The sequence below is a fragment of the Thermobia domestica genome, chromosome 4 (genome assembly GCF_964235325.1).
Source record: "Thermobia domestica chromosome 4, izTheDome1.hap1.1, whole genome shotgun sequence".
Classification (NCBI taxonomy): Eukaryota; Metazoa; Arthropoda; class Insecta; order Zygentoma; family Lepismatidae; genus Thermobia; species Thermobia domestica.
The window spans coordinates 274563216-274576828 of NC_137457.1; the positions used below are offsets into that span (position 1 = coordinate 274563216).

At 35.7% G+C, this 13613-nt stretch overlaps 1 protein-coding gene across 1 annotated transcript in view; it reads left to right on the forward strand.

The window, feature by feature from the left end:
* The window catches only part of LOC145683519 (uncharacterized), a 375576-nt gene that overhangs the window by 215109 nt on the left and 146854 nt on the right, over positions 1–13613 (forward strand). The window contains exon 15 of the mRNA XM_081754860.1: positions 11738–11875. Within this exon, the coding sequence (XP_081610986.1) occupies positions 11738–11875 (138 nt within the window). The remainder of the gene's footprint in view (positions 1–11737; positions 11876–13613) is intronic.

Sequence of the window (13613 nt, forward strand, 5' to 3'; positions counted from 1 at the left end):
TTTTCATAATGTAGGCCTCTTATTATCGGCATAGCAAATGCTAATACGCCTTTTGAATGATTAGTCCCTATTGTTCGCTAGGGAAAGCCATGTTTAATTTAAAAAAATGCCTATCTATCGATTATGAACCTTGGTAGTATATGGAAGAAGAGAATTCAATGTATATGTTTATTACAAGAGATTTCTATATCATCTATTACAAATGTGCAGACGTGATATTATCAAATCAAATATTAAGTGAGCTCAAAGGTCTGCAAATATTACAATATTAATTCATTAACAAATGATGAATTTAGCTTTAAGAGCTGTTATACTTGAGGCCATAGCAGGAGACTGCCTGAAGAAATTACTTCTTCTAAGAGACTTGAATTATTCAAAAGGTAAATAACTTACACACAACGGAGGTCTCTCTCTCAGCTCGATGTTGACCATCTTCGTCGAAGCTTCAAAGACGGAGTAGCGAAGACAAAGAATGATGAAGATTGAAAGATAAATAGTTCCAAAATTTTAAGCTTTTATACTGGTCTGAGAGAGTGACAAACAACTTGTACGTAAGCAGTCCTTGTTACTTATTTTTGTTGTGGGTTTTTTCTTTGAAAGTTGTTTGTTTTATGACGTCTAACGTTATGTTCTTCCGTATAACACTGATGAAATGTACACTCATATACAAAAGTTTCGTTTTTAATATTTCAATTATTAATTAAACATAACATTGAAATTTTTTTTTATTTCCTAGGTAGGCCTACCGAAGAATATCTCTTAACTGATTTTAGGTTATATTGTTATTTGACCCAAAGATCAGTCTATAAGCTTTGTACTGGAGCTAAGTATTTACCGAATGCATCACGTGCATGTAAAATTCTGTTGAATATTTCAATCTTTTGTAAAGTTATGGGGCGTTTACACCTGGTCGATTTAGTCGCACGACTAAATCGACTCGCTGCATTTGCCACTAAATCGAAGCAACTAGGCCGAATCAGATCGATGGATGTGTTCAATTATTTCAACCACAGAAAATAGAACGTCTTTCAATTCAGTTGCCAGTCGATTAGTCGCCTTCGATCAACAAGCGATTAAGTTGAAGTCCCGTTTACACGGTCGATTAAGTTGAAAGTGACGTTAATTCAACTGAATCGAACGCAAATCGACTAAGTGTAAACGCCCCATTAGGCTGCAACTGTTGTTTTGCTTCACTCATTGTGTAATTCCATGTTCCAGTATCGGATGATCAAAGAACAAGTACAATGCACTCAGTAGAAGAGCCAGGCATGATATGTATTTTTGAATGCACGTAAGCTTATTTATTTCCTTTTAGTTTAATGTCCCAAGTTATGCACGAGGCTAACGTAAACGATGTTAATGAGATGACGGTAAGTAGAAGAAAACGGGACTCATGCTCACGGTATCTATTTGCTACACAACTTACTCCATCCGTGTTCTAGGATCGAACCAAGGACTCCATGAGCTGTAGGTGAGCTCTTTACCAGTGAAGCATTGCAGCCTGTGACATTGCTTTAGATCATTATGGCAGCTCTTATAAAATCCGATCAACATCAATTGTTTCAACAGATATTCTTATTGTAATTGTGAAAGGAGGAAACATTACTCCAGTGAGTATTTGAAGCTAAATGTGGCAAAATTACGCCTAAATATTTAGTTATAGAAATGCATTTTTTTCATCATATATGAAAGTGAAAATGATTAAAAGACACGGGAAGCTTTTTATCGTCACTTGCATCACTGAAAATTTTTATCGCTGCTTGCATAGAAAAAAAATTGTAATTAAAAGTTTACTGAGAAGGAGTAAAAATGACTCCTCCGAGAATTGTAGTGTTTAATAATTCCTAGGGTACCTCATCGGAATAAGTGTGTGGCTTCATTTGAGACTACTTTGACAGAATTGAAACACCACATCAAATGGCTTATGTTCGTGACTATAATGTGTGACAGTATTGCTAAGAAGCGTGTACGATTATATAATCTGTATTACGCTATTTTAATTGTTCGTTACTCCACTCCATACTAATGGAAGGAAACATATGTTCTTTATTAGCTACAATGAGCCCTAATGATAACACACATTGTTGAAATTAGTGAATAAAACAATTTTTGCAAATCTACTTATTTAAATTGATTATATTGTTCTTTAATCAAGTCTCACTGCCTGTCTTCTTCACCTCACCGCATGTGAATGATCATGAACACGTCAAAATTAGGGTAGGTCGAAAAGTTTTTTTAAAAAAATTTGAAAATGGGTAGTGCGCAAAATTTGCTACCCTTGGCATAGAATTTGCACAAAAAATTTGGAACATTTCGGACCACCCAATACCCTGCCGCATCCACCTTGAAAATTTAAGATTTTGGTAATACTACAACGCGCTTAAGTCTATAGAATCGTCGACTGTGGCGGCTTCTGGCTGTTTATAATAGAAGTCAAGAAATGTTCAGAGCATAAGTTTAGTTTCATTGACATTAGGACGTGTTTTTAGAATACCCTAATTTTTGCAGCTCTCTGCTCGTTTTGCGTTCAGAACCAACGCAAAACAACCCTGAGCTCACGACGAGAACGTGGCTGCACTAAGAGCTCCACTCACACGCGCAGCGTAACTAGGCGTGTCTCTGTCTATCAATATAGCTTTTAGTTGTAATTTTTAGAGAGTTAAGTCCTTCGATTCAAATTTGATTCATTTGTTTTCTCGATTCTAGTGCCGCCTTAATTGTCGTCTCTATATTCTTGAAACCATAGGCTTTGGATGCTGCTTCTGTCACTAATTTTATAGTTCGCTAGACGGCTTGCATATAGCAAGGAAACATCACTGCAGATTCGTCTACCATCGCGCAGGTTCGAATATTGTCCTCTATTTCTGTATCTGATAACGACCTGGTAATGGGAGGCTCTGTTACATCGGTCGAAAACCAGTCGGTCATTTTGTGGTAGCAGTCCGCTTCAAATCTTAACCGGGGAACAACAAATGCACGAATCTTTTTCGGTTTTCTCTGCATCTTTGCACAAGTTTCCTTGATCTGTGTCCAAGCTAATGTCCTTATTTCACTGCTGGGGTCAGAAATCATCACTAGAAGCAAATATTTCAGGATGTGCAAAGAATTCACTTGTTTGAATGACAGTGTGGACTATTTTGCTATATCCATGAGTGAAACCTTTGAGAAGCAGAAAATATTCCATAGAAGTCTGGTCCCTTGTGTGCATGAAGGCTGTAGACGAATTCCAAACCCTACCGGTGCGTGGACATGAATGACATATTCTACCAGAAGCTTACGTCTTTCATTCCTCACAGCATATGAATAATCCTGAGATATAAATACCTCAGAACCACGAAGTTCTTAACTAGCGCTTAACGTTTCTTCCTTCTTAATGTCACACAAGAACTTACACACTATTGGTCGACATTTTCCAGGAATTTTCCTACCAGTTCTGTGTGCAGTTGTATGGTGTTATCTGCGACTTGAATTTCGAGCCTTGACCGGAGCAAATTCTTTAGCTTCTCACGCGTTGTTTCTCAACTTTCTCCTTCTTCTTCTGGCAATCCATGTATGATTAAATTTTGTCTTGTCGAACGGTTCTCCAGGTCATCTAACTTATCTTGTGGGAAGTCAGAGTACTTATGTAGTTCTTGAATTTGTGATTTTGCACTTGCAAGTTCACTTTCAATATTTGTCACTTGTTTTTTAGCACACAGTGCTTTATTTAGCACTAAATTATTCACTGTTTCGTTTAGTTGAGTGATTTGCTTTAAAATTGATTCGTTGGAAATACGCACACTGTTTAGTATCTCTTTCATTTCAGCCAGTTCGCTCCTTTTGGTAGATTGGATTCCATATTTATCATTAATAGTAATGTAAATAGAAATATACCATACACATAGTACGACTTACTTGCCTGGCATTTTGTTGATTGGTTGTTTGATCTCCAACACAGTCCGAATAGGCCGATACGGGCTCTCCAAGTCATGAGCGACACATCCATCTTCACTTCACTATCGACTACACACGGGAGCTCTTAATAAGCACGTCCACTCACCACGACAACTACTATCTGATGACTAACAAATAACTTCATGCAACACAAGGTTGTGAACTGTGAAATTATTAACAACTTGTTGCTGTTGATTCCATAATATGCCATAGTGAATTATGTTCTGAACTGACAGGGGATGGTTTATTGATTAGGTAAAGTTTGGACAGTCGCAGTAGTTGTTTTTTTTTCTTTTTCTGTTATAACCCTACAAGGCACGTTCGTAAAATAATTTAACCATTCCAAGACGTAATCAGTCAAATTTAACTATAACCATATATTTTTCTGTTTATCTTCTCTTTATTTTAACTTATTTCTATGATATATCGAACTTTTGTGAACCCCTGGCGTTGTTTTCTGTGCTATTCTAAACATCTATAATGCTTGTTATTACAAAAAAAATGGATTAGGTAGCGCTGCGCAAAAATCTTAAAGAAGAAAAGGTTACGCTCGAGAAAGGAAAAACATTAAAGAAAACTCCCAAAGACGAATTGAAGACTTTTGTTGCTATTGTTATAAAATTGAAATGCGACTATTATGTGATATCTTGTGATCTCGGGTTGAGCTAATTTCCTGATCCAACATATCGTGCAACAATTCTCAGCCAACCGATATATAAATATCGGGAGAATGATTCGTGCGCAGAACCGAACGAGTGAAGACTATTACTGAAATATTATCTCCATTTCGGAAAAATTCATTTTTGTAAGCAAGTAACTTGGAACATCCTCATAGACATAAGCTAACGATAGACGAACATCTTGTGAATTTTCATGAAATGTGCAGTTTATCAAGTACGTATCCCGCAAACCTGCAGAATTTGAAAAATAAATATATTACTTGTGTGATATTGATACAAGTTGTGCTTAGGAATGCAGATATATATCTTGCACGACAGCCAGGAGAACCTCCTCCAACCAATATACATATAATCAAATACAAGTATTGTAAGAAAAGAATGTCACATAGTTCTGTACTTTAAATTAAAAACAACCACTGAACAGGTGGTTCGCTTCTTAGGACATATTGAAACTTCTGTTCGGTAAACGTGCTACAAATCTTTCAACTATGAAATAAAAAACACCTGATATTCCATCTTAAATAATTAAACTGACTGTAATAATTATCGAGGCATTTCTCTTCTGTCAACATCCTATAAAATCCTTTCAAACATTCTGTTAACAAGACTGACCCCATAACGCAGATGGAATTATTGGAGATTATCAGTGCGGATTTAGACGAAATCGATCAACTATCGACCAAATATTTACCATTCGCCAAATACTCGGAAAAAAGTGGCAATACAATACCCCGGTACATCAACTATTTATTGATTTTAGAAAGGCGTACGACTCGGTTAGGAGAGAAACATTATACAACGTTCTTACAGAACTTGGAATACCGAGAAAGCTAATTAGATTAATTAAGATATGTTTAAATGAATCCCAAAGTAAAGTCCGGGTCGGAACATTTTTGTCCACGAGCTTTCACGTCGAAAATGGCCTGAAACAAGGAGATGCGTTGTCGCCATTATTATTTAACTTCGTTCTGGAATACGCTATAAGGAAAATCAAAGATGGCAACCAGGGCCTACAGTTGAACGGTATTCACCAGATTATGGCATATGCTGATGATGTAAATTTAATAGGGGATGATAGTAGAACAATAGAAAGAAATGCAGAGATCTTATTAAACGCTTGCAGGGACATGGGTTTAGAAGTAAATGCAGAGAAAACTAAATACATGGAAGTACGTCGGGACCGGAATACAGCAAATTATGGATGCGTTAAAATATTAGATAATACTTTTGATAAAGTGGATAGTTTCAAATATCTAGGATCAATATTAACAGAGGAAAATCATATTCACGAAGAAATTAAATGTCGACTAAAAGCAGGGAATTCGTGTTACTATTCGGTTCAAAATCTCTTGTCGTTGCGAATTCTGTCGAGGAATTTGAAGCTTAAAATATACAAAACGATAATAATGCCTGTTGTTCTGTATGGCTGCGAAACATGGTCACTTACTCTGAGGGAAGAACATAGACTGAAAGTATTTGAGAACAAGATCCTGAGACGAATATTCGGACCCAAGAGGAACGGGAATGGGGAATGGCGGAAACTTCATAACGAGGAACTACATAGTTTATATGGTTTACCCAACATTGTTAGGGTCGTGAAGTCTAGGAGGCTTAGGTGGGCGGCTCATGTACCTAGAATGGAAGAAAGTAGAAACGCTTTCAAAGTCTTGACAGGAAGACCAATCGGAAAACGACCATTAGGAAGTCCTAGTCGCAGATGGGAGGACAATATTAAGGTGGATCTCGCTGAGATTGGAATACATAGAAGAAACTGGATGCAGTTAGCTAAGGATAGAAGTCAGTGGAGAGCTTTTGTGAACGCGGCATTGAATCTCCGGATTCCATAGGCCATAGAGTTAGTTAGTTAAATTCCATCTTAAATGCTGATCGTGACAAACAGGACTGTTCATTCAAGTAAATTTTGTTTTGTTTTGAACGTTATTCTTGTCAACGGCGTGTAAAAGATATAAAGGCATCATAATGCAATTCTAACTAGCACTATGCACCAAGAAAAAAATATCGGAAGTGTAAACACAAATAAAACTGTCAAATCTTTTAATTGTATAATGTTACTAAAAGAGGTGTTGACGCCAGGGAGAAATGCCGGCTACATACAGCTGCAAGCACCGACCTACGATATTACGTATGGTTCTATTTTACAGCATTCTAAATATTTGTACATTATTTTGTACATGAAAGAAAATCCATTTACTGTTCTAATGGTACACATAAGAGCAGTATTTTCTTGGAAGGACTAGATCAGGAGCAAATTACTCCACATATGATGAAAAGTATTCAGATTACATCCTTGAAAAATCAAATAGAAATATTTCAGTCAAGTATTCCATAAGTATCATCTATCTGCTAAAGGTGTCAACGATTTAGGTAAGTAATTATTTTTGTAAGTACTGGTGGAATTAGAAAGGAGATTATATGAAACTACTCCGGGAAAATTCACGGATACGATATTATCCACCAATATCTTGCTTGGCAGGGGTCGAGTCATTACTAGACACATTCGCGAAGTGTCCCCTCGGGATTCGTGTAAAATTGATTCAAATGCAAACTTCTCTAAGGCCTAACATGTATAGTTCTAATTTTAGCGGCCCATGCTTGCAATTTGCATATTTATGGGCCTTCATATATCCGGAATTCAATCATACACTACTATATTGCTCGGACACGACATTGCTTTCATTTTCTGTAGATAAAACTGAACATGAATACGAGTATATGCTTCTCTGGTACATGTAACCCAACCCGGCCGCCACCTTACATCCGCCATATGAGATTCAACTTTCTGCTTTTCAAACGGAAATGAGTGCAAGTGATACATCGAATTTATGTACAATTTTCTCGAAATTCACTGGTGTAGTTAATTTTTCCGTAGCTTGTACAGTTCGGAAGGTATTGTACGTTAAATCCCTCTAGGCATTTCGCGAATAAAAATTGCAGACATTGCTTACGATTACGTTTTTGATGTTAAAAAATGAAAAAAAAAACATGTAACTGGAAATATACTATAGGCAGGGATAAAAGTGAGGGGAAACGCTGGGGAAAGTCGTCCGCCCACTGCCAAAAAATGTCTATGGCGTTCCCCCACTTCCGAAAAATATTATAATGGATAAAGATAGACACGGAGGACGGTGTGATGTCATGCCTCCCCGTACATTTTCAGGTCCACTTTTACCCTTGACTGTAGGTATAAACAAACTCGACAATATTGGTGTTGTAATCTTTTTACATTTCTGTGAGTGATTGTTATCACTTCCATTTTATATTAGAACAACGAAGTATTGAATTACTTTCAAAATTCATAATGTAAATGCAGATATGAGCAGATTTGGGTAGACATACCATTTCCATCTGTGTGTCTGTATATAACTAACTAACTAACTAACTAACTCTATGGCCTATGGAACCCGGAGGTTCAATGCCGCGTTCACAAAAGCTCTCCACAGACTTCTATCCTTAGCTAACTGCATCCAGTTTCTACTTTGTATTCCAATCTCTGCGAGATCCATCTTAATATTGTCCTCCCATCTGCGCCTAGGTCTTCCTAATGGTCGTTTTCCGATTGGTCTTCCTGTCAAGACTTTGAAAGCGTTTCTACTTTCTTCCATTCTAGCTACATGACCCGCCCACCTAAGCCTCCTAGACTTCACGACCCTAACAATGTTGGGTAAACCATATAAATTATGTAGTTCCTCGTTATGAAGTTTCCGCCATTCCCCATTCCCGTTCCTCTTGGGTCCGAATATTCGTCTCAGGATCTTGTTCTCAAATACTTTCAGTCTATGTTCTTCCCTCAGAGTAAGTGACCATGTTTCGCAGCCATACAAAACAACAGGCATGATTACCGTTTTGTATATTTTAAGCTTCAAATTTCTATATATATATACATATCTAGAGGACAAGACATCTGTATATATATACTTTCTGAAAATATTTCGTGAACGATAAATCACGTAAATGATTTCAGATACACATGGGGCCACAACACAACTTTATATTTGGTTCAATATTCGTTAAAAGCCTGATATTTAACATGAAATACTTTTCAAATGGTACAAGCTACGGTAAAACACACTACAACAATGTATTTCTGAGAAAATTGTATATCAATTTGATGTATCATTTGCACCAATTCTCATCTGAAAAAAAAAAAACGAAAGTTGAATCCAGTATGGCGTATCCAAGATGGCGGCCGGAGTGATAGCATGTGTCATAGAAGCAGTACTTGATCCAATTTGTTTAGCAAATGCTCACATTCATTTGTTACATTAAAAAAACTAAAAGCAATTTTGCGTCCGAGCGTTATAGCAGTGTATGACTGAATTCTGGCTATATGAAGACTCATAAATATGCAAATTACCGATACGGGCCGCTTTAAATAGTACAATACACATTAGGCCTCGGAGAACTTTGCATCTGAATGAATTTTACACGAATCCCTAGGGGACACTTTGTGAATGTACTTTGTAAGAAGTGATTTATGCCATATATAATGGTCATCTATTGTAAGAATATATATTAAATATTAACAAATTCACTTGAGTAAATTTTGGAAAATCGTTCGACAAAAAAGAAAGGGGAAAAAGTAACCTCTTCAGTCCTGGTACTAAGCAGTCTACATTTTTTTGTAACTATCGCTTGAAAAACGATGATTGTTGATGCCATCTAATGAACAAGATAAGTAATAAACACAAGTGGGGGGTACTCAAAAGTTACAGAGCAGTTTCTACTATGACGCTGGCCTCAGAATAGAAGCAAAAAAAAATAAATAAATAAATAAATAAATAAATAAAGCCCAGAGGTGCACATATGTGCACATATGGACTGAAGTGGATAAACTAATACTAGTAGAATCATTCAGTATATATGAATTATGCAATATTGCCAGATTAATAACTTTCTTCAATGTGAGCAAAATTGGTTTTGTTGTGTTTGGGAAAACCGCCCAAAACACCAAACCTCATGAACAAACTTTATCATTATTCAGTTAATTTTCACTGCATTTAACATTACTATGTTAACCTTACTATTAGAAATTGAGATGAAAAGGAAGTACATGGGTAAACTCGACACATTTTGCGATTGATCACATTTGGAATTTCCAATTACATGTTTACATTTTCAGTAAAATTACGTTATTTTTAATCAATAAGATATACCGATATTAGTTGTTTTCATGCAACAAATGCTACCCTAAACTTATACCGTTATCATAGCAGCCCACAAGTAACATAACAAACAGTTTGGAGTTTGCGAAACAGTGCTAGCAGGCAAGTCAAGAACATCATAGAACATTAACCATATTGTTGTGTGTCATAAATCTATAATTTGTTTCTATATGTAAATACAAATCAGAATGGAATATATTTACACACGTATTTAATGCAAAAATATTTAAGCACAATTCATGTTTAAATACTAATACACTAATTGCCTATAAACAAGACATTAAAATAAAACTGGGAATATTGATCTAACATACAAGACATTGAAATGTGCGAGATAAAGCACAAGCAATTGAATTGTCTTATTATTATAAAAGTTAGTGTGGTAAGTTTCCTGGTGCTTATGAATGTATCATTATACTAGCGTTTCAATGTTTCAACATAAATTTTATGCTAAAGGCAACCTAATTGCATATTATGTATTTGATCAATTTATAGATAGAATATATTATCCGATTTTATAAATTTTATTGGAGAGAATACTATTTGAATATGTACGTCTATTCACAAATACAGGGTGTTTCAATACAACACCGACAAGTTTGGAAGGCGATTCCTGACACCAAAATAAAACAAAAAGTATAGACCATCCAGGGTGCACAAATGCTCCCTTTCGGAGTTATAGGCTGCCGAAAACATGAAAAAAATGAATTATAAACGTTCATAGTTCTACTACTATGGACCTAACGTAGTCGGGTCAAGACTTTACTTAGGAACTAGTATGTGACCAAAAATATCTATGTTTCAGAATTCTGTGATACTTCCGCAACAATGTTTATAGACTTCAAATTATATGAACGTAGAAAAACTCTCTCTATAAAAATTGTTGCAAAATTAGCACATGATTCTAAAGCAAGGACATTTGGATAGGGCAAGTCTTCACCCGGCTACGGTAGTTAACATAGTTTTGGAGCTATGGACATTTAAATTTGGAAAGCTTATAATTAGGAAAGAAAGCATTTATGCACCCACGTTGGTCTATACTTCTTTTCTTATCTTGGTGTCAGGAATCACCTTCCAAAATTGTCGGTGTTGTTTTGAAAGACCCTGTATATAAACCCAACCTGTTAATGCTGTAATATTGAATTCTTTTAATTTTAGATGTTTTCATAATTCATAGGCGGTACCATTATTTTAAACTTATTTTTATCATCTCGTAATATTTGAAATCATTAAATTTGGTTGGAAACCATACAGTACATAATCCTTGTTTATATTCGGTATTAATGAAAAGAAAAAAATGCATTCTAATTCAAGTTTGTTCAATTCTTGAAAACGATTATAAAATATAGGTCATAGATCTCTTACTTTTCGTGGATTAGTTTTCAAGTCTGTAAGTGAAACTCAAACACGTTGTTAACCACAGGAAAATCGATTCACTTTTCTTTTTTGCTTAATTGAGATTACCATAAAGATAATTTCAATTCAGAAGCCATCAATTAACAATACCATTATAAGTCACATGAAGATTTTAGCATATGGTTCCTCACGATACAAAGTATATTCAGAAACATTATCGTTTAATACTTCAAATAATTGAATTTTTACAGTGGATAGTAAACACTCTGCTAATGTTCCAGTATCAAATATAACTAAAATTCATCCTGAAAGGAAAGAAAATATTGCGGAGGTTTTGTTTATCGATTCGTAGAAATACTGATCAAAATTTACTTCCAACACAGTTAGTATGTTTCTGTCTAAACTGCCTTAACTATTCATGGCTTTTTATTTCCCTTGAGGGCCTTTCCTAGCCCTAGCATCGTACTACGTTGCGTTAGAATGATTGTCCTAAATAATAGATTTTATTTAATACTATGTTTGGTCTCTTTGGAGAGCTTGTTACCTTGTTATTCATTATTTAATTTTCTCGTTGTTTCCTTCCAGAACAACGATGATGAGAATATAGAAGTTTTGTTACCGCCGATTGATTTAGTATTGGATCAGAGTCGTTCAGATTGTTCTCGACAGGTTGGGTCGTGTGAAGAGGATGGGAATACTGTTGTTATGGATGAACCATCTCAGGTAAGCTACTCGTTTTGCTTAATACTTACGCATTAGTTAGAAATACGAATGTCTGGGTTTTGGGGGAATTTTTTAGACTTTCAGTCAAGCAGCTAGTGCATCGTTACTATTTATCCTAGGATCATGGTTCATACCGCATTCTCTTCAGAATGGAGCTGGCGTTGAAATGGTACCATTGCTTTCAAATGGTATGCCCATAAACTTGTATTTAAAACAATTGTTGCTTTCGTTTTCTTTTATAGCATTACCGTATTAGTTTTATAACTGTAATTACAAGAAGTTCTCGCAATTACATGATTTAACACTTTTGAGACTTCCAGTTTTTCGGTAAATTTTAGATTTTCAGTGAAGCAGCTATTGCGTCGAGACCATTTATTGCAGGATCTTGACTCATGCCTCGTTTTTTTTTTCGAATAAAGAGGTGTTCCCAACTCTACCAACCAAATTTTCCTATTATGTACCTTATGTGGGAAATTATAGCCCAAAGTTGGAAAAACGTGAATGAAAAAAAGTATCCTCGTTTATCGCGAGTATCTCCTCTCAGGTACATGACATGAACATGTGAAAGGTACAGAAAATTGTTTCATTGTGTAGAGAATGAAGTACGGAGAATGGTCTGAACAAAAATAGTTTAGATGCTCTAGCCGATTTCGCAATTTTCTCCGATAATATATTTTGAGTCTATTTTTATTCAATCAGCTTTAGCATAAAATCCGCCTTTCGAACACTAGCATTCTCATTTCAGTACCGTGTACCTGAGGAGAGAAAATACAATAAATTTTTTTTAAGTAGATGCAGTTCTGCCCTGGGGATGATTTTAGCTTTTCGTTTTCCGGTAGAACTTAGGGTTGAAGGAGGAGAGGGAGATATACAAAAATCAATATATATAAAATTAAAAGTGACTTTGTTCGTGAGCTAATAACTCTTGAACTACCCAATCGCTTTGAAGCAAATTTTCAATATTGATGAGATTCGAACCTTGGAAGCCTTTTGTCATTACATTTTGACGGTAGAGGTTAGGGGCGGATAGGAGAGGAGGGGAAATAGAAGTAAATGAAAACATTTCAATAAGTCTTGAACCATCCGGCCGATCTCGATCAACATTTCAACATAGCTAGGGTTCGGGGCTGGGACGTATTCTTTATTTCAGTTTTACGGTATAACGTAGAAGCAGGGAAGGGTGAGATATATATGTTACAAAAATAAAAATAAAAGTAACTGTCTTTGTGACTTCCTCACATTTAAACCACTCGAACAATCTTAACCATATTTTCAACATAGAAGAGGTTCGGAGCTGGGAAGTTTTTTTAAAATCCTATCACTTTTACGGTAGATCTTAGGGGGGAGGAGAGAGATCTATAAAAATAAATAAAACTTGACAACTCTTGAACCACCTGACCGACCTCGATCAAATTTTCAACATTGATGATGTTTGGGCTTGGTAAGATTTATATAATATATATATATGTTCACTTTCACGGTAGAACCTAGGGGAAGGAAAAGGGACATTTATATATAAGAATAAATAAAACTTTACTCTTGAATCACCCAACCATCTTAATCAAATTTTGAACATAGATGACGTTTGGTCCTGGGATAATTTTTGTCACTTAACCGTGACGGTGCAGCGAAGGGTAGAAGGTGTGGGAGGTTCATGTAAGAAATAAAGAAGAAACTAAATGTCTTTGTGACTTCATCACAATTAAATCACCAAACCGATCTCGATCAAATTTTCAAC